The sequence below is a fragment of the Salvia miltiorrhiza genome, chromosome 5 (assembly GCF_028751815.1).
Source record: "Salvia miltiorrhiza cultivar Shanhuang (shh) chromosome 5, IMPLAD_Smil_shh, whole genome shotgun sequence".
Classification (NCBI taxonomy): domain Eukaryota; kingdom Viridiplantae; phylum Streptophyta; class Magnoliopsida; order Lamiales; family Lamiaceae; genus Salvia; species Salvia miltiorrhiza.
In genome coordinates, this window is record NC_080391.1 from 15,496,237 (window position 1) to 15,516,393 (window position 20,157).

General features: G+C 44.4%; 1 protein-coding gene across 1 annotated transcript; it reads right to left on the bottom strand.

Annotated features, from left to right (window-relative positions):
- Positions 1-959: 959 nt before the first annotated feature.
- Positions 960-1,409, bottom strand: LOC130986326 (small polypeptide DEVIL 4-like). Its single transcript, XM_057909706.1, has one exon. The coding sequence runs from the start codon at positions 1,281-1,283 to the stop codon at positions 1,155-1,157; it is 129 nt and encodes a 42-aa protein (XP_057765689.1). The 5' UTR covers positions 1,284-1,409; the 3' UTR covers positions 960-1,154.
- Positions 1,410-20,157: the final 18,748 nt, after the last annotated feature.

The following is a 20,157-nucleotide window of genomic DNA, read 5'->3' on the forward strand; positions in this document are numbered from 1 at the left end:
ATAAAAAATAATTTAATTTATTTAACTTATTTTTTAAAATAAAAATATGATTTAGTTATTTTATCATATTCTCTACATTGTAATTATTTTTTTGTAATTTTTTGGTAACTTTTTATTTTTATTAAAAAATAAATTAAAAATAAAAAATGCAAAAAAATAAAAAAATAAGTACAATGTAGATAATATAGTAAAATAACTAAATCCTATTTTTATTTTAAGAAATAAATAAAATAAAACAAAATTTTCCTTATTATACTAGTGTGTGGGTGGCCATAATGTGGCTGCATAGATTTATTGTATAAAAAAAAGGGAGGGAGTAAATAAATACATATCCTTTATTTTTTTAAGGAAGTTGGAAGATTCCTTCATTAAATAACACAGCATATATAAGCAAGCATGCTAGATGAAGACATTATATTTGCTATTTAATTTAAATAAACAAGCTCACACCAAATATGGAGTTGATATGACAAGATCCATAAATGGAACGTTGAGAAATTATCAAATTACGCATACGGAAAAAAAATAAAGGAATCAAGCATAACACACACACACACGCATATTTCTGAGACCATTGATCTGAATTCTGAATAAATTAGATCCTATCACTTTAAAGAATAGAAAATCAATTTTTCCGCTGACACATTTTTTGTAGTTGCTGCAAACCAAATTGCAGATGAAAAAAAAACATAAGACGATTATTAAAAAAAAAGAAAAAAAAAAGGTTAATATTACACGAACTCAACTACCCATCCTTCATCTTGTCAGACTGAAAAAATATAAAATTTGTTCTTGAATCTGATCCACATCTCTGCACAAACTCTGTAACACAGCCGCCTCAATAGACAAGAATTTGAAGGCTCAATTCATCTCCACTCCTTAATTAATCAAGTAAACGAGAAGCGGGCAGCTAATTAATTAATGCTCGAAAAAAAGTAAAGCAAAGCAAAATCTTGAAATGATGAATGAAAACAATCTTATATTTGATGATAATTGTATACAACAAGGCGCATCGCATCGCATTCGCATATATTACTACAAAACTGTCTAGTTTAATTAATGATCTCCCTCTTTGGCCGCTAGCTAGCTTGTATTTACACTCTAACAAAAAAAGGAAAATGGGAGGGAAGAGGCGGGAACGTCGTCGTATTTGGCTAATCATGATAGCAAAGAAGCATGACGACGCATCGTCGGATGATGTAGAGGCGAGCCCTTTGCTCTCTCAACACTCCTGCAATTCCTCTGCTCGAAATTCTTCTCTTGCTGCTGCTGCTCATCTTCATTTTCTTTCTCTTCCTTGGTTAACTACTAGTCTCTTTCTATTCTTCAGAGAGAGAGAGAGAGAGAGAGAGAAAGAGAGTTTGGTTTAGGGTAAGTAGAGTTTGTTTTGAGATGTTTGATTGTGGGTTGAAGAGAGGGGGTTGATTTATAGGGGTGTAAGAATTTGAGGAAATTGTCCGAATTAAATATTGGTCGAGTAAAGAGCCAACTGTGGGGGGTACAAAAGTGCGTGCACTGCTCCCTACCGCACCGGACATCTCCTCCCTTGGGCCCACCTCCACTTGGGATTCCTTTCCTATTTTCAATACTTATATTATTAATATTAACGTCTCGCCTTTCTATATTGTATTAGTACAAATTAATTTATTCCCATTATCTCCGGAGTAGATATTTTTATCCACTTTGGAAAATTGTGAGTCCTTAATTGCTTATGTGTATGTGTGTTCCATAGACTTTATGTGTGACCTTTATGATCCTGATTTATTGATTACCATGGTTTAAATAGAGTGTATATGTTGCGGTTTTGTATTTTGCTATGATAGTTTTATTTTGTTGCTTTACTTTTTGTAATGTACTTACCATTTTCATTTTAATAAGTGTCTTATTTTAAAATCTACATAAACAAAGTGATATCAAACTTCTTTATCATTGTCCTGAATACAATTTATTCAATCATACATGGTAAAATTTATAATCGAGGAAAGTCTAGCAATAAAATGATGGATAAGTTAGTGAATTAGTTTGGTATAAACTCATGACCTAATTAGTAAGAGATTAATTGTACTAAAAAATTTAAACATGATTTTTTAATTATATTAGAAATGAAGATTTGTCAATTTCAACAAATTATTTTAATCTTCAAGTTCGATAAAACTCATTTACAGTCGTGGAATTAGTTTTAAATTTGTCCTCGAGCTAGTTTTTGTTAGTAAACAAGTTAATCTTGAATTCGTGGAATACTTCAATAAACTCATTTGTACCCTATCATTAATTAACAAGTTAACTAGCTCAAACTCTTTTTTTTTCCTTTTTCTTTTTTCAATTTGGAGCTCTAATCATTCGTTACTGATTCAAAGCCCAAGTAGCGTTGCATGATTTGAAGTGTGAGATACCTAATTTGTATAGATCAGATATATATTTAAATTTATCAACAAATTATCACCATTATTTGTTAAAATTGGCAGTTTTGTCAGATAAGATGTGTATTAAATAAGTATAATTGTCTTCTTGAATCTTTGCCATTTAAGGTATGACTATTTTATGTGCCTACAAATTTATAGCTATAAATCAGCCTATATATATTTAACCTAATATATACGTAGACTCCACCCACCAACATAATGGGTCAGGTCTTGCAATTCAATCAGCCTACATATTTCCATAATTTGCGAGCTGCCTTGCAAATATGCTTGACGATAGGATAATGATTAATTGTTTTGGACCCATTCATCTATGCATTTTAATATTTTATTCCTATTTTTAGAAGAAAAAAAACTTTAATTTATGTTATTTTCCGAATTTATTGTTTTGTTGAATCCAACTAAACCAGGCAATAAGACAACTGGGAATTAATTCGGTTGAGTCCTACTTAATATCGCACATCTTAATTAACCACTTTTTGTTTAAGGTTGATGACAACAATTATTTCACTTACTTGCTTTTGACTAGACATCACACTCACTTATAATCACGTTAGTCAATTTATATATCATCGAAAAACGTTAGTCAATTTGATGCATAATTAAGGGTGTCGTAATCTTTGTTAAGCTGGTTTACTTTAAATCCACTATATATATATATATGGGGTCAAGTTAAATAGAGAATTATTATATATTTTATTTTGAACAAATCTATACATTTTACGAACAAATCAATATAATTAACGAAAAGACATATTTGGCAAAAAAAGAGAAAAACTCGCCACCAGCAGGATTCAAACCTGGGGCAAATTGCTGTTCATGCGGTACATTAATTTGTTCATCAAATTTATACATCTGTTCGTTTTTGTTTCACGAATTCTCTATTCTCTAATTAAATATTTAGCATTCTCTGTTTAACCCCCTCTCTCTCTATATATATATATATATATATGTGTGTGTGTGTGTGTGTGTGGGATGAAATCCAGAAATGGATCGGCATTCATGCTGCGCGGCCGCAGAATATTGCTCAACATTTTGATTGGTTCACTCATATTGGGAAAGATAGGAAAAGTGGAAAGTTGCTAAAGATGATTTGGGTGTGCACAGTTTGGCTACTTTGGAAGCGACGTAACGAGAGTAGATTCGAAGGGAAGGTGTGGGAAGTTCAGAAGTTGGTCTTGGAGATCGAAGGCAGAATTTGGAGTTGGAATAGAATCTATAGAACAGTGGTTTGTGATCTGAGTTTTGAATCATGGTGCTCTAGTTCTTTTTCTTTGTCTGCTATGTTAAACATTTAGGTACCTCTGGTACCGTTTTCTTCCTTCTTTAATGCAATTTTCTTGACCTAAAAAAATTATATATATATAAAGATACTATATATGCTATTCGTGTTCCCGTGATAGACACTATTTTTCCTTTTTTTTAAGAAGATTTTAACGAGGTCCGATCTTTCAATAGTTCGATTTGTAACGTTTTTTTTCTTTTGTAATAAAATTTCTTTTTAATTGTGATACATGTGTATTCGTATAAAACATATTCATTGAAATTCATTTAGAAGTACAATTACGTGCAGAATATAATTAATGTAATCCCCCATTAGAAACTTTTCAAAGTTCTCCAAAAATGTTTACGAAAAAGAAACTTCACAAATGAAGATATAACAAATAAAATTTAAAACATAATCATAGTATAATTAGACTAGAATATTCTCTTAAATCCAAACTAACAAACATGGGTATATTACAATATTCTAAAACAAATGTGCATATTTGGTAGGATAAGTACACATCGCCACTTGGTGGAAATCAAACATGGGCATATTACAATATTCTAAACTTGTAAATAGCAAAAGATTCTAGTGGAATGTGTTCAAATAGGTAGAAATTCATCCCCTTTGGAAAATACTCAAGTTGGCGACATCTAATTTTTGTGAACGACGAGAATATGACAAGTATAAAATCGAAGTAATTAATTTTCTTCTAAAAAAAAAGAAAGAAGTAATTAATTTTAGATGATTTATTAATAGCAAGAATCATTACATCTTTATCTTCATTGTCTTAAATAATTTTCTCTTATCCTAAAAACTACTCATACAATCAGAAAAGGTGGGTTTATATACTATTTTCGCCCTTAATAATAGCGCGAAGAATCAAACAATTAAAGAATTTGCATTAAAGACAAAGTTGAAATGAAAAGTTTGTGTTATTTTTCTTTAGAATTCTAAAATATAATACTACTACTCATTAAGGGGAAATTTATTTCAAAATAAGACATTTATTTGAGAACGAAGGATTACGTATGAGTAATAATTAATTAATGTCCAATAAAATGTTCCAATAATAACATAATTTTGGCTAAATATTATTAAATTGGATTTTATTAAAAAAACAAAACAACTAAGGAAACCTTTGCGATCACAAAGACGCAGTTAAGAGCCGAACCTAGTTAAAAACTTTTTCAAGCAAACCCAGTGAAAAAAACCTAAGAAAAGAAGAACAAGACAACGGCAAACCAAGAGAAAGAAAAACATAATGACAGAAGTGACCATCACCCAAGACAAAATCACCCCCGCCATTAAGTAACAGAACCAACAAAAAAACCATTGACCCCAGAGTCATACACACCACAGGTCAGTAAAAAAAGTCGAATGGCGAGAAGACTCGAGGAACAAGGCAAAGAATGAGAAATAGAGCATCAGACAAGCCTCACCTAGCCATGGTCAATGCCCACATTCCACGAAGATAGCCCCAACCCCAAATGTGCAGAACAAACCAGCGGCTCCAACCCCCTGCCCACCGGAAGATTGTAAAAGTGTCGCAGCCCCAACGAGGAGGAACAACAACCACAAAAAACAAGCGCAAGAAAAAACGCACACCCGAAGCAGCGTATGTGCACAAGAAAAATCATGGCAGACGACCAGGATATGCCCAAAAAAAATGCAGCTCAATGAGCAAAGCAACCACGAAGCCGTTGAGCGAAGAACAGCCACAATCCCATGCCCTAGCGCACAGGCGACCTGCAAAAAAACCGGGCCATACTTCGAAACAGGAAAAAAACATGCAAGAAACGCACCACAAGCAATAAACCGTCGGGTACTTATAAATGGCACTAAATAAAATTGTGACATATTGAGTTAGGTACTATTATGCGTGTCACAAAAATAAAGACATATCACTAAATTCAATGACATTTGAAGGTGTAACTATTTTTAGAGTCGGGGGATTTTTTAGGACAGTAGCTTAAGCTGATTTGGAAATTAGGACAATAATTTTCGGACTTGTAAAAATAGGACACTAATTAATAAGCGTTGCACGAGCAGAACATTTATCGGCCAATTATCGAATTTTTGGACTTTCCCGCATGGACCAAGCACATGACATCTTATCTTGGGCCATAAAAATGACGTGCTTGCCACATAATTAACCCCTCCGTGCGGGTTGTCATGTGCTTGGTCCACGCGGAAAAGTCCAAAAATTGGATAATTGGCTCAGAAATGTCCTGTGAATGCAACACTTATTAATTAGTGTCCTATTTTTATAAGTTTGAAAGTTATTGTCCTAATTTCCAAATCAATCTAAATTACTGTCCTAAAAAACCCCCTGACTCCTATTTTTATGACATGTAAAAAATGCTGGTGTTTAACGAAACCAACACCTAAAACTATACGATGAAACAGTAAACTATACCTATTGGGACTGATCGGAAGGAGCGAAGTAGAATGATCGAAAACTTAATACGAGAGAAAAATGACTGTTGTCTTTGGAAAATAAGAGATAGCGTAAGAAATAATACACGAGCTCGGACCCTATTTATAGATTTACAAGCGGAGGGGTAAAATAGTAAAAACATCTTCGGTGCATGCGTCCTGCGTGGTGGAAGGGTACGTTGGTAATTTCGATAATACGCGGGAGACCTTCCCGCGCGTTTATTGGCTCCTCTGATGTAAATGTCTTCTCTGGCGAAGGCGTCTTCTCTGGTGATATTGACATCTCTGCCATGAGGGACTCCTCTGGTAAACACGTCTTCTCTGTCATGAAGAACTCCTCTGGTAAACACGTCTTCTCTGGCAAGGGCGTCTCCTCTGGCGGTAGTGACTTCTCTGATGGAGTTGACTTTTCTGATGACGATGACCTCCCTGACGATGGTGACTTTTCCGGCGCGGATGATTTCTCTGGAGGAGAGGGCTCCTCTGTCAAGAATGACTTCTCTGGTGCGGATGACTCCTCTGGCTAGAGTCATTCCTCTGATGGATGAAATCCTTCTGGTATAAATGGTTCTTCTGACCCATACGGCTCCTCTGATGAGAGTGGTTCCTCTGATTTGTACTCTCTCCCTACTCTGCATATATTGCTCCTCACCAACCACTCCCCCCTCTAGTCTGGTTGAACCGGGTATTCTTCGTGTTCAACCAGTGGTGTGTTATCAGCATCAAAGCTTTGTTATTTTCCCTGGCCCCTGTAAATCATAAAGACATAAGCATTTTGACATTTTGACATTATGAGAGTAAAAAGAGACCCTGTAAATTGTTCTCTGGCATTTTTGTTACTCCCGCTCCCTGGCCTGGCTAGTTCACTCTGGAGAGGTGCAACTAGTCAGAGGACTCGCCTGCGTGGATGACGTCATCCGCATTAAATGTCTGCCCAGTCTACAGTATTTTCCCCGTACCCGAGGTTGCTTTTTAACCTTTGCGTCCTTTCGCCTTTCCGTATAAATTCCCATCCGTTGATTTCTTCCTTATGCCACGTGCCGTTCATCCCGCGTGCTGGTGGTTACCCGCGTACAATCTTACTTAGCCGATTTGAACTCCCCTTTTTTCACTATTCTTCTTCTCCAAGTTTTCCGAGCGAATTTTCTGCATTTTCCGACGATTTCCTCACTGTTCCGGCATTCTCCCACGACCCTTCCGCTCCAGGTTTTACCGTCCATCTTTTTCCGGTCTAGGTAACTCGCGTATCCTCTTCACTGCAATTTTGTATTTAATCGTAGTGTAGTGGTATAATTGTTGGTGCTCTGATTGAGCGTGCTAGAAACCCTAGGGTTGGCATCTCCCATCATGGCCTGCACCTCCGCCCCTCAACCCTCTCGCTCGCCCTCTCCTTCTGCCCAAGACCCTTCATCTTCCTCCCCATCGCGGCAAGATCCTGAAAATCTTCCTTCCCCCTCTACTTCTGACGAATCTCAAACTGCACCCCCTCCTTCTCCACCTAGAAAAAAAAGGAAAAAGCCCCGCCAACCCCCCAAACGTATTCCTCCATCCCGCCTTAGTGTCGCGGAGGTGGAAAAATTGAAAAGCAAATGTAGGCGTCCTGATGGTTTAAAATTCGAGGCCTTTTGTAAGGATTCAACGCCTCCTGAAAGCCTTCGTCATCCCAAGGTGATAGTTGTTTGGAAAGCTCAAATAGATGCTGGTTTGAGACTCCCTCCTCCTACTCTGCTGGTTGATGTTTGTAACTATTTTCACATCCCTTTTTTTCAAGTCGCTCCTTCTGCCATTCGGAGATTATATGCCTTTCATGTTTTGTGCCGGGCCAACGGTGTTGGGGACACCGCCAAGCTATTTTGTCAAACCCAGACCCTTCGCATGCAAGGCAATCCCTTGTATAGTTTTGCCTCTCACCCTAAATATCCTACTACTTTTCTTTCCTCGCTGAATTCCTTGGATAAGGGCTTCCTGGAATATTATTGTTATGTGCGCACCCCTTTCGGCAACTGGCGCGATTATGGTGCTTCGGAGCTGGAATGGCATACAAGTCGCACTACTTATAAACCAGCCTCTCCCGAAGTCCCTTCTACCCGTGACCAGAGTATTATAACTCACCTTAATGCTATGAATAAAGCCCAGACTCTAGACTGTAAGTACCTGGCCGAGAACAATTCCTCTCTGGCATATAATGGTCTGTTTCCCCTGTATCCAGCGAGATCAATAGGTAAAAAATATACATTAGAAAACACATTAGCTTTTGTTACCCTGCTTTTAATGATGTGAAATTTTGGTTTGCAGATATGTCTTGGAGATCGAAATGTGGGGACAATTTGCCTGACACCCCTTCTCTTGCTGGCAGCGGAGCACATGGCCCAAGCGGTTCTGCTTCCAGAACAAGTCCCTCGGAGCAGCCTGCTGGTTCCCAACTGATCCCCATTCCCCCTGTAGTTGAAATCCCAGAGGGAAATGTGGAAGCCTCGCACTCCTTTGATGCGGAGGAAGTTGATGTGGGGGCTCTTGTTCACAGAAGTGGGCGCTCCAGTGCTGGTGATGCCGCTGGCTCCCGCGAAGAAGATATCCAAGTCGTGGATATTACCGATGAGGTTCCTTCGCCTGATTCGGCTCCAGATGCCACCCTTTCCGAGCTGAAGAAAAGAAAGAGGGGTGCCCTGATCTCCTTGGGGGAGAAGGAGAAACAGGAAGGTCTGAAGAAGACCAGTAAATCCAAGGAGCCAGCGAAGAAGTTCGCTGATGTTTCGAAGGTTATTCCCTCTGCCAAGGGGAAGGGCAAGGAACCGGCGAAGAAGCCAGCCGGTGGTTTAAAGGTCCTCCCTTCTGCCAGAGAAAAAGGCAAGGGTAAAGCTGTGGTGCCCCCTGCTGATGACTTAGAGGATATTGTTCCGGGGCCGATTTCGAGTCTGTCGGGGCAGAAATTAGTTGATGCTTTGATAGCTCGTGTCCATTCTCAGGATCAGGAAAAGATGGAGGCGCTGACGCGCGGGGCTTTGGCTACTAAGTTGTGCCAGCTGGCTCTTCAGGTATCCTGCATCTTGTATTTTTGTCATAGAAAATTTAAGTTACTAACCTTTTGATTGCTCTGTCATTACCCATTTTGTTTTCCTTGCAGATGGAATCCGGGATCTGGGGAGCTGTCAAGTGTATTCATGATTATAATGTGTCTGAAAAAGAGAGAGAGAAAGAGCAAGCGGACGTCGCTAAACGCGATGATGATGTTGCTGGGGTGGTGGAGCGCCTGAGTAAGGCTGAAGCAGAAATTGCTGAGTTGAAAGCTAAACTGGCCCAAGCGGAGGTAGAGAAATCATCCCTGGTCTCTGAGCTAGCTAGAACGACGAAAGAAAGCCATGCGTGTCTCGCCAAATTCAAAGCGCAGTATGAAGAAGAATATCAAGAGACCCGTCGCAGCTGGAAGAGAACATACATGGAGGCTCAGGACCGAGCTTATGTCCTGGGAGCCCGGGACCAGCGCCTAGAATATTTCTTGTCCCCACAAGGCCAACATTTCTTGGGGATGATGTTAGAGGGGACCCTGGAAGCCTTTAAGCGGACTCCAGAGTATTTGGAAGATTTCGGGCCCCTGTTCGCTTATGTCATAAAGCAAACTGCCACAAAGACGTTGGAGAGGGCGGGGGCTACCCCAGAGCAACTTGCTACTCTGGACTTGCGAGCCTCGATGGAGGATCTTAAGGATGAAGAAATAAACAAGCTGATGAAGATCCCTGAGAGCTCCCAGCAGAAGCCCGAGTGGTGGTATCCGGTGCTGGAAAAGGCCCTCCCCTACTTTACCTTTGGGGTCGGGTCTGCATCATTGCCCTCTGCTCCTATGTACGTGCCTGCTTTCTCTGCCTCCCTGGTAAACTTTGTGAACCAACTGCGGGATCCTACTGGCAAGAGCACCCGGAAGTTTTCTGAATTTAGCATGGCGCCTCCCCTTCCTTCAGATTTTGACAACTCTGCTCCCTCTTCTGCCGCGGTGGACCAGCTTTTTGACCTGTACAGAGATGAAAAAATATATGTGCAGGAAGCTGTGAAGTTGCTGGATGTAAAATCCCGCCTCCCGAAAATGACGGCCATTGGTAGGCTGCCGGTATTTACAGAGGGAGTTTCTGCTAGCCCGACCTCTACAAGTGGTGCCCCACCTCCGGTTTCCTCTGCTCCTGCTCCTTGATGTCCCCAACCTTCTCCCTGGTTTTGCCAAGGGAACATTTTTGTAACTCCTTAATTTGTACAAACTTAATACTTACTTGTGGTTTTTGATATGCAACTCTGCCTTCTTGGCATGTTTATGTGAAGTCTCTTCCCTTTTTTGATGATGCTCTTATATTTTGCTGCTCTGACCTGAGCTTCTTCCCGCGTCCCTTTTGTTGGTTTAGCTTGGCCCATTATGCTTGTTGTCGATGTTTCTCTAATTTCTGCTTTGGGGGTTCCGCTGATTCTTTTTGGCAAGGATTTTGGTAATCTTTCTGGCGAGGATTCTGACGATTCCTCTGGCGAAGATTCTGATGACTCCTCTGGCGAGGATTCTGATGGCTCCTCTGACGAGGATTCTGATGACTCCTCTGGCGAGGATTCTGATGACTCCTCTGGCGAGGATTCTGATGGCTCCTCTGACGAGGATTCTGATGACCCCTCTGACGAGGGTTTTGATGACTCCTCTGGCGAGGATTATGATGACTCCTCTGGCGAGGATTGAGATGACTCCTCTGGCGAGGATTGTGATGATTCCTCTGGCGAGGATTGAGATGACTCCTCTGGCGAGGATTGAGATGACTCCTCTGGCGAGGATTGTGATGACTCCTCTGGCGAGGATTGAGATGACTCCTCTGGCGAGGATTGTGATGACTCCTCTGGCGAGGATTGAGATGACTCCTCTGGCGAGGATTGTGATGATTCCTCTGGCGAGGATTGAGATGACTCCTCTGGCGAGGATTGTGATGACTCCTCTAGGAAGGATTTCACCGCCTCCTCTGACGAGGATTTGGTTGATTCCTCTGGAAAGGATTTCACCGCCTCCTCTGACGAGGATTTGGTTGATTTCTTTTCTGGCGATTTCGTGCTTCCCATCCACGCTGCTTCCCATCCATGCTTGAGCACTCTGCGCGGAGCATGGAAGACCCGGAGGGTGCAACCAACTTTCGCGGCTTACGATTAAATAGTAACCCTCTGCGTGGAGCATGGAAGGCCCGGGTGGCGCGACCAACTTTCACGGCTTACGATTAAATAGTAACCCTCTGCGTGGAGCATGGAAGGCCCGGGTGGCGCGACCAACTTTCACGGCTTACGATTAAATAGTAACCCTCTGCGTGGAGCATGGAAGGCCCGGGTGGCACGACCAACTTTCACGGCTTACGATTAAATAGTAACCCTCTGCGTGGAGCATGGAAGGCCCGGGTGGCGCGACCAACTTTCACGGCTTACGATTAAATGAACACCCTGCACGAGGCTTGGTAGACTCGGGGGGTGCACACCACCTCTCGTGACTTACGGTTAAGGACAACCTCTGCGCGGAGCATGGAGGACCCGGGGGGTGTAACCAACTTTCGCGGCTTATGATTATGTGCCACCTCTGCGCGGAGCATGGAAGGCCCGGATGGCGCGACCAACTTTCGCGGCTTACGATTGAATAGTAACCCCCTGTACGGAGCATGGAAGACCCGGGGGGTGCGACCAACTTTCGTGGCTTACGGTTAAAGGTCCACCCTGCACGGAGTTTGGCAGACCCGGGGGATGCACACCACCTTCCATGGCTTACGGTTAAGTGGACACCCTGCACGAGGCTTGGCAGACCCGGGGGGTGCACACCACCTCTCGTGACTTACGGTTAAGGACAACCTCTGCGCGGAGCATGGAGGACCCGGGGGGTGTAACCAACTTTCGCGGCTTACGATTATGTGCCACCTCTGCGCGGAGCATGGAAGGCCCGGTTGGCACGACCAACTTTCGCGGCTTACGATTGAAAGAACACCCTGCACGGAGCATGGAGGACCCGGGGGGTGCCACCAACTTTCGTGGCTTACGGTTAAAGCAACCTCTGCGCGGAGCATGGAAAACTCGGGGGGTGCAACCAACTTTCGCGGCTTATGATTAAGTGCTATCTCTGCGCGGAGCATGGAGGGCCCGGGTGGCGCAACCAACTTTCGCGGCTTACGATTGACAGGAACACCCTGCACGGAGCATGGAGGACCCAGGGGGTGCCACCAACTTTCGTGGCTTACGGTTAAAGCAACCTCTGCGCGGAGCATGGAAAACCCGGGGGGTGCAACCAACTTTCGCGGCTTATGATTAAGTGCTATCTCTGTGCGGAGCATGGAGGGCCCGGGCGGCACAACCAACTTTCGCGGCTTACGATTAACAGCAACCTCTGTTCTGGTTGAGCATGACCCCTCTGCTCTGGTGGAGCGTAATTCCTCTGGTTTGCCCTGGTCTTGCTGAGAAGCAATTTTTGAATTTAAAAATTGGGACCTACGGGTATACACCCTACTCCCCCCTCTGGTGACATGTGCAATACTCTGTTATGAACATGTTGACCCAATTATTTCTTACTCCCTTCTCCGACCCATAAGCTCATGCGGGCCCATTACCCCTTGGCCCATTTCTTGATCCCAGTATCGCTTCTATATATATCCTCTTCCGATCCTTCAAACCCTGGATCTGTTGATGTTTTGCCTCCCTAGATCGGTTGTAAGGCACTCAAGTAAGGGAATTTCCCCTCTAAACACTCACATCCCCGAGGGCTCCGCCTTTTCCCCTGTGCTTCTGGTGTAGATCTCTAACTTTGTGGTTGTAACGAGTGGAGTTCCCTTGCTTGAGTGTTTTATAACCAGGCTCCTCAGATCTAGACGTTGATTTCCCAGATCTGGGCGTTGGGTTTCCGGATCTGAGCGTTGGCTCCTCAGATCTGGCCTCTAGTTTGTTCCTCCTCTGTATTCTTTCTTTTTGGCATTTTGACTTGTTGTTTTTCTTGGTATTCTGCATACACAGAGTAGAGTTGGAGTAGATCTGAAAGGTGAGCGTGTCCCAGCCACGAAGAAGAACTCGGAGTGTTGGATCGTGGAAAGAGAGACGTCCATCCCTGATGCTTGTTTTCCCTTTGGCCTGCTAAGAAGCAGTTTTTGTATTTATTTCTCCCTTGTCCTGCTAAGAAGCAGTTTGCATTTTGAATTTAAAAATTGAGGATTATGGGTATACACCCTACTCCCCCCTCTGGTGACATGTGCAGTGCTCTGCACGAACATGTTAGGTAGCATATGTAATGTAAGAAAACAAAAATTGAAATAAACAAACACAACACCAGGGAATTCCCTAGAACCACATATCTGTTTTATTGATATTATGGCCCCGGACCTCGTTAAAACCCCTGTGGGGAAAAAGAGTATCCGGTCTACAAGTGATTACTCCTGCTAAGAAGCAGTTATACATAGAACTTTTTGAGTGTGTTTATATTCCATGGTCTGGGTAGAGCTCTGCCGTCTGAATCCGACAATATGTACGCACCGCCTCCCAAAACCTCTGTGACGATGTATGGCCCTTCCCAATTGGCTTCGAACTTACCCACCGCCTTTAATGCATCAGCTCGCTTGAGAACCAAATCTCCCTTCGACAATTTCCTCACTCTGACCCGTTTATCATATCCCGCTTTGATAATGCCTTTGTACTTGGCCGCTCTAACACGGGCTTCCTCCCTCTGTGCCTCCACCAAGTCCAGCTCTGCTCGGCGGAGCTCCTCATTGTGCTCAGTGTCGTACGTGGTAATCCGGTATGATTCTAGTCGTGCCTCTGCTGGTATCACCGCATTGGATCCATACACCAGTGTGAATGGTGCCTCCCCTGTCGCCGTTTTTGGACTAGTTCGGTAAGCCCAAAGAACGGTATCCAGCTCCTCCACCCACTTCCCTCTGCTCTGATTTAGCCTCTTCTTGATGCCCTCACATATGGTCCTATTAGCCAATTCTACTTGTCCATTTGCCTGTGGATGAGCCACCGAGACAAAACGCTGTGTGATATCCATTCGATCGCAGAAGTCCGCAACCCGTTGCCCTGTAAATTGAGTCCCATTATCAGACACGATGATGCGTGGCACTCCGAATCTGCAGCAGATATTCCTCCAGATAAAACGTTCCACTGTAACTTCATCGATCTTGCTCACGGCCTCAGCTTCGACCCATTTGGAAAAATAGTCCACTGCCACAATGAGAAAGCATTTCCCTCCAGGTGCTGTAGGCAGCTTCCCAACTATATCAATGCCCCATTTATCAAACGGACAAGCGGCGTACATTACACCCATGGGCTCCCCTGGTATGTTGATTTTCCCGGCATGCCGCTGGCAAGCTTCACACTTGCGGACAAACTCTCTGGCTTCCTGGTTGATGTGAGGCCAGTAAAAACCTGCCCGAATGATCTTGCGTACAAGGTCTCGAAATCCGGTGTGCCCGCCGCAGCAACCTGCATGAATCTCTTTCAGAGCAAAGTTAGCTTCCTCTGGCGATAAACATTTTAGCAGAGGTTGAGTAAAAGATCTTTTGAAGAGTTGATCATTGATTAGGCAGTAATTTTCATAGCGGGCCCTTTGGTTGGATTCTCTGCTTAGTCGTTCCCCTGTCTTCAGAAAGTGTATAATCGGAGCCCGCCAATCATCTCTGATCTCTACCGAGAACACCTGCGAAGTTTCCATCTCTCTGGTATCACAGAGTAAAATGATCTCGTCGCTCCAAGTTTGCTCTACTGCGCTAGCCATGCGCGCCAGTAGGTCGGCCTTCGTGTTCTCCTCCCGAGAAATCTGTTCGAGCTTAAACTCCATGAATTTTTCTTTCATTTCGCTAATTTTGGTATGGTACGCCTTCATCCTCTGATCCTTGACACTGTAACTTCCCGAGAATTGTTGTGCAACCAACTGGGAGTCTGTCTTTATAATGACACACTCAGCTTTAAGCTCTGACAGGATATGAGCCCCTCTGACCACGGCCTCATACTCCGCCTCATTGTTAGATAACCGACAGGTGAATTTGATGGCGAACTGGTATGTCCCATAACCTGGCGAAGTAATATAAACCCCGATTCCGCACCCCTCTTTTGTCACTGACCCATCCACATAAGCCACCCAGAACTCTGGTATGGGACGACGAGTTGTTTCTTGTATGAAGTCTGCCAATGCCTGCGCCTTGATCGCCGTTCGTGGCTCGTACTCTACATCATATTCCCCTAGTTCCACAGCCCATTTGACCATTCTTCCCGACAAATCCGCGCGCCCCAAAACTTGTTTAAAAGGTAAAGACGTGCGTACCACCACTCGATGTGAAAGGAAATAAGGCCTCAGCTTTCTTGCCGTGATCATGACCGCCAGAGCCGCCTTCTCGATCTCTGTGTAGTTGAGCTCAGGGCCCTGAATAATTCTACTGACAAAATAGATAGGTCTCTGATGACTTCCTTCCTCTCTGATTAGCACAGAGCTGATTGACTCCTCCCCCATAGCTATGTATAAATACAACGTTTCTCCCGGGACCGGCTTGGTCAGGGTTGGGAGTTTCGCTAGGTATACTTTAAGATCCTCAAACGCCGCGCGGCATTCCTCTGTCCACAAAAACTTGGTTCCCTTCCTCAGTACTTTGAAAAACGGCATGCTCCGTTCTGCCGATCTCGATATAAACCTGCTTAGGGCAGTGATACGCCCGTTCAGAGTCTGCACCTCCTTGATTCCTCTAGGCGGTGTCATTTCCAAAATAGCTTTGACCTTGTCGGCGTTGACCTCAATCCCTGCTGGTGTGACTTTATACCCCAAGAACTTCCCTGTTGTGACCCCAAAAGTGCACTTGGCTGGGTTCAACATGAGTCTGTGATCTCTGACTACCGTGAAGATTTCTTCCAGATCCGCCACATGGTCCTCTGCCCTGTTACTCCGTACGAGCATATCGTCTACGTATACTGAGATATTCTTAGCAAGCTGTTCTTTGAAAATTTTCTCCATCATCCGCTGATATGTGGCTCCTGCATTCTTCAGACCGAACGGCATACTCTTCCACCCATATACGCCACAACAGACGGCAAAGGCCGTTTTGGCGATGTCGCCCCTGTTCATCTTTACCTGATGATACCCTTGGTACGCATCCATCATGGATAATAAAGCACATCCTGAAGTGGAGTCCACCAATTGGTCAATCCTCGGCAGAGGATAGTGGTCCTTCGGACAAGCGGCGTTTAAATCTCGGAAGTCCACGCACATCCTCCAGGTGTTTGTCTTCTTGGGTACCATCACTGCGTTTGAGATCCACTCTGGGTATTGCACTTCCACAATATGCCCAGCTTTCAATAGTTCATAGACCTGCTCTCTGATGGCAGCGTCCTTTTCAGCCCCAAAATTCATTGTCCGCTGCTTTACCGGCTTGACCTTAGGGTCCACGTTGAGGCAATGCTCCGCCAACCCTCTATCGATTCCCTTCAAATCTGCGGTGCTGAAAGCGAACACATCCGCATTTCGCCGGAGACAACCAATGAGCTCCTCTCTGACTTGTTCACTCATGGCCGATCCAATCTTAGTCTGGAAACCCTCTTTTCCTGGAAATAACTCTATCATATTGCAAACATCGCTAGTGGACACCAGCGCGGTTTTCTCTGTGGAGTCTCTGTCTTTTAATAAATCCGCCAACTCTTGGCGTTCTTCTGCTGGGGCATGCACCTCGCCCACTTTCCCCCTCTTCCGGGCGTTCGACCCCTCTGTCCATCTTTCCCTTTTCTGCCCCGCTCACTGTGTGAGCATTTGCACGTGGCATGCTTTTGATGTCGTCTGATCGCCACAAACTTCTCCCACTCTTCCACCCTCGATTGGAAACTTCATTTTTAGGTGAAATAAAGAGATAACCGCCTTGAACGCCGTCAAGGCGGGCCGGCCGAGTATGACATTGTACGAGGGTTTGGGCATATCCACCACTAAGAAACGTACCATCCTTGTTTTGTTGCCCGCCACTGTACTGCCAAGGATCAACGGCAGCTCTACATACCCTAGGGGCATGACCATCTCTCCTCCAAACCCAAACAGAGGAGCATTTGTCGGCTCAACATGAGCGTTAATTCCCATATTTTGGAGACATTCCTTGTACAAGATGTTTACAGCGCTGCCCGAATCCACGAAAATACGGTGAATAATGCAGCCGGCGATGTCTGCCGTGATGACCAGCGCATCATCATGTAGATACATTAATGTGCGTATATCCTCTGCTCCAAAAGTGATTGCCGGCTCCTCTGCCGCGCTGGTGACTTCCATGACCCTTTTAGGATAATACCCTGCTTTGACTGCTCTGACGACTTGCTTTTTAGCCCTATTTGATGTGGGCATCCCGTTTTCCCCACAAATCATGTGAACTTCCCTTCTATATGGGGGGGGAGGAAGATTTTGTCTATCTGCCCCGTCTCTGCGATTATCCTGGTTATCATCGAGCCTGCGATCTCTGTTGTTGTTCCCCTGCTCTCGTCGCTGATCCCGGTTATTTCTTTGATCCCTCTGATCTCGCTGATCTCTCTGATCCCGCTGATTCCTCTGATCAGTCCTCCTCTGACCTTCATTTCCCCTGTCAATGAAGTGGTCGAGACACCCCTGGCGCACCAATAACTCCAATTGGTGCTTAAGATGCCCACAATATTTCGTGTAATGCCCGAAGGAATTGTGATATTCACACAACTTATTGTTAGGCCCTTCCTGCGGCGGTCCAGTCCGGTAAGTCCCCGGTGCCCTAAAGAACGGCTGATCCTTTATTAGATGAAAAATTTCTTCTTGTGGTTTAATCAAGGGCGTGTATTCGGTAAACCGCGTTACTTCATTCACTGTGCGCTGTTGATTAGATGGCATTCCTCCCTGGGGTGGGAGTACCCTAGGAGGCAACCCTCTGAATGGGGCCCTATCTTGCTGTCTTTGTCGTTCGGGTGCTTCCTCAGCTTTCTTGACTCTGTGTTTCTCATTTTCCACCTTCCTCGCCATTTTGGCGTCCTCCAACTGTAGATACCCCGGCAGCCTTGCCATGATGTCATCAAAATCCCTTGCTGGTCGAATTTGTAATTCGTCAAAAAAGATTCCTGGCCTGAGTCCTCTGACATAGGCGCAGTTTTTAATTTGCGATTCTGCCTCTGGCACCTCCAGAGCAGCAAGATTAAACCTTGCTGTGTACTCCCGAAGCGTTTCTCCTTGCTCCTGCTTAATATCCATCAGCGAAAGGGCTGATTTCCCTACCCTCCGTGAACTCGCGAACTGACGCAAAAAACGAGTCTGTAATTCTTCGAAAGAGTGAATGAAATTTGGGGGCAGCGTCCCAAACCATAACTGGGCTGGTCCAGTAAGGGTAGTGGAGAAGATCCGGCACTTGATGCCCTCCGTGTACATGTGCAACGTAACCAACCCTTCAAACCGATTGAGGTGTACCTCCGGATCGGTAGTGCCATCGTAATCCAGTGAGATGGGCTTGTAGCTTCTAGGTAAGGCATCTGCCAAAATATCGTCCGAGAAAGGACTGCGGTTGTGGATCGGGTGGAACCTCGATGTCTTAGCTCTCTTGTCCCCCTTATGCCTCCCCTGTTCCCTTCTGTCCCTGGGTACTTCATGAGCGTGGCGCTTGTGGATTCTATATTCATGTCTGCCAGAGGAATACTCCGGCTCTCTTTCCTCTGATCTCTCTGTGTAGCGCGATTTTTCCGATCGATAGGACTTCTCCACCCGGTGCGATTTTCCTGACCTTTGTTCCCTGTCCTCCCTTCGGGATTTCTCCCTCAGTGATTCCTCCAGATCCTGGAGTTGATGTTTCAGCTGAGACACTTGGTTTTTTAGCCGAGCTTTCTCCCTCGGTCTCTCTTCTTCGAACACCAAGGAGACGGACTGACTATCAGACTCGTCAACCCTCTCCTTTCTCACAACACTGTTGAGTCTGACCCGACTCCCCTCTGGTCTTCTTTCCACTTCCCTGTCAGCCGGGTCCCCTTGCACTTCCAGAGGCATCGCAGCTTGTTTGTTGATTGCTAAAGTGTTTACCTCCTGAGCAGCGGGAGGTGGGGCCTCAGCGCCCTGCAGAGTAGCCGTTCCCACCAGTGGAGCTACAGTGGGAACAGCGGACAACATGGGAGTTCCTAGTGCCTGACGCACAGCGGAGTAGTGAAGCAGCGCCATCATCTGTTCCATCGATCCAAACGTGATTTGTCCCGCTCCAGACGCGGGAGTTAAGCATGGCATGTCAGATCCTGGAGTCACCAGAGCAGATCTCTGGAGGCTTGCATTCAACCCTGTCAACGGAGTGGCGGGGATAGCCTGAAACCCTGGTGGGGCAGTGAAGGTAGCATTGCCCTGGAGGCCCGGGAACAATGAAGGTGGCATCTCAGTGGTGAGAGCAGCGGAGTCGAACTCCCTTTCTAGGTTGCGGTGTGCATCTGATGATCCCATGGTACCTACACATAAACAAAGTGAGAAGCTATTCTAACGACGAAAGAATAAACCCCTTATTACCGATTGGAGTCCCAATGTAAGAAATCCAATAAGAAATCCCGGCTTCCGGTGCAGAGACCGTTAAAAAATTCCCTTCCAAGTAATTCTACACTCGGGGAAATAAACCCAGAGTATAGATTGAGAAAACAGAGCCCTCAATAAAACTTCAACAGACGCAAAATACCCAGGGATAAATGCAAGCAGAGCTACCACCAGAAGATACGTTAGCACGATTGCATTAAACATGATAAGAAAAGGAATTATGTAAGAGACGAAGCTAATAATTTCGAAGATTAGTCAAGGAAAACATGGAGAAGCATGAATAATCGTTTCCCATAAGTGAAGATCATTCACAAAACAACAATATGGATCTCACCATAACTAAGACAAAGTGTTTAATCATCATATTATTGAGGTAAAACTCTTGTATCAACGACAATAAATACTCTCGACATCGACGATTAACCACAAAAACCCATAAATCCGCAACAAAGAACTCCAATACATCAGGATCAAAGCATAACTTCCCAATTCAATCACCAAAATCGAAGATTAACCACGAA

What these genes read in the sequence shown, in the direction of transcription:
- LOC130986326 (XM_057909706.1), bottom strand. Translation starts at nt 1,283, where the DNA reads ATGAAGATGAGCAGCAGCAGCAAGAGAAGAATTTCGAGCAGAGGAATT.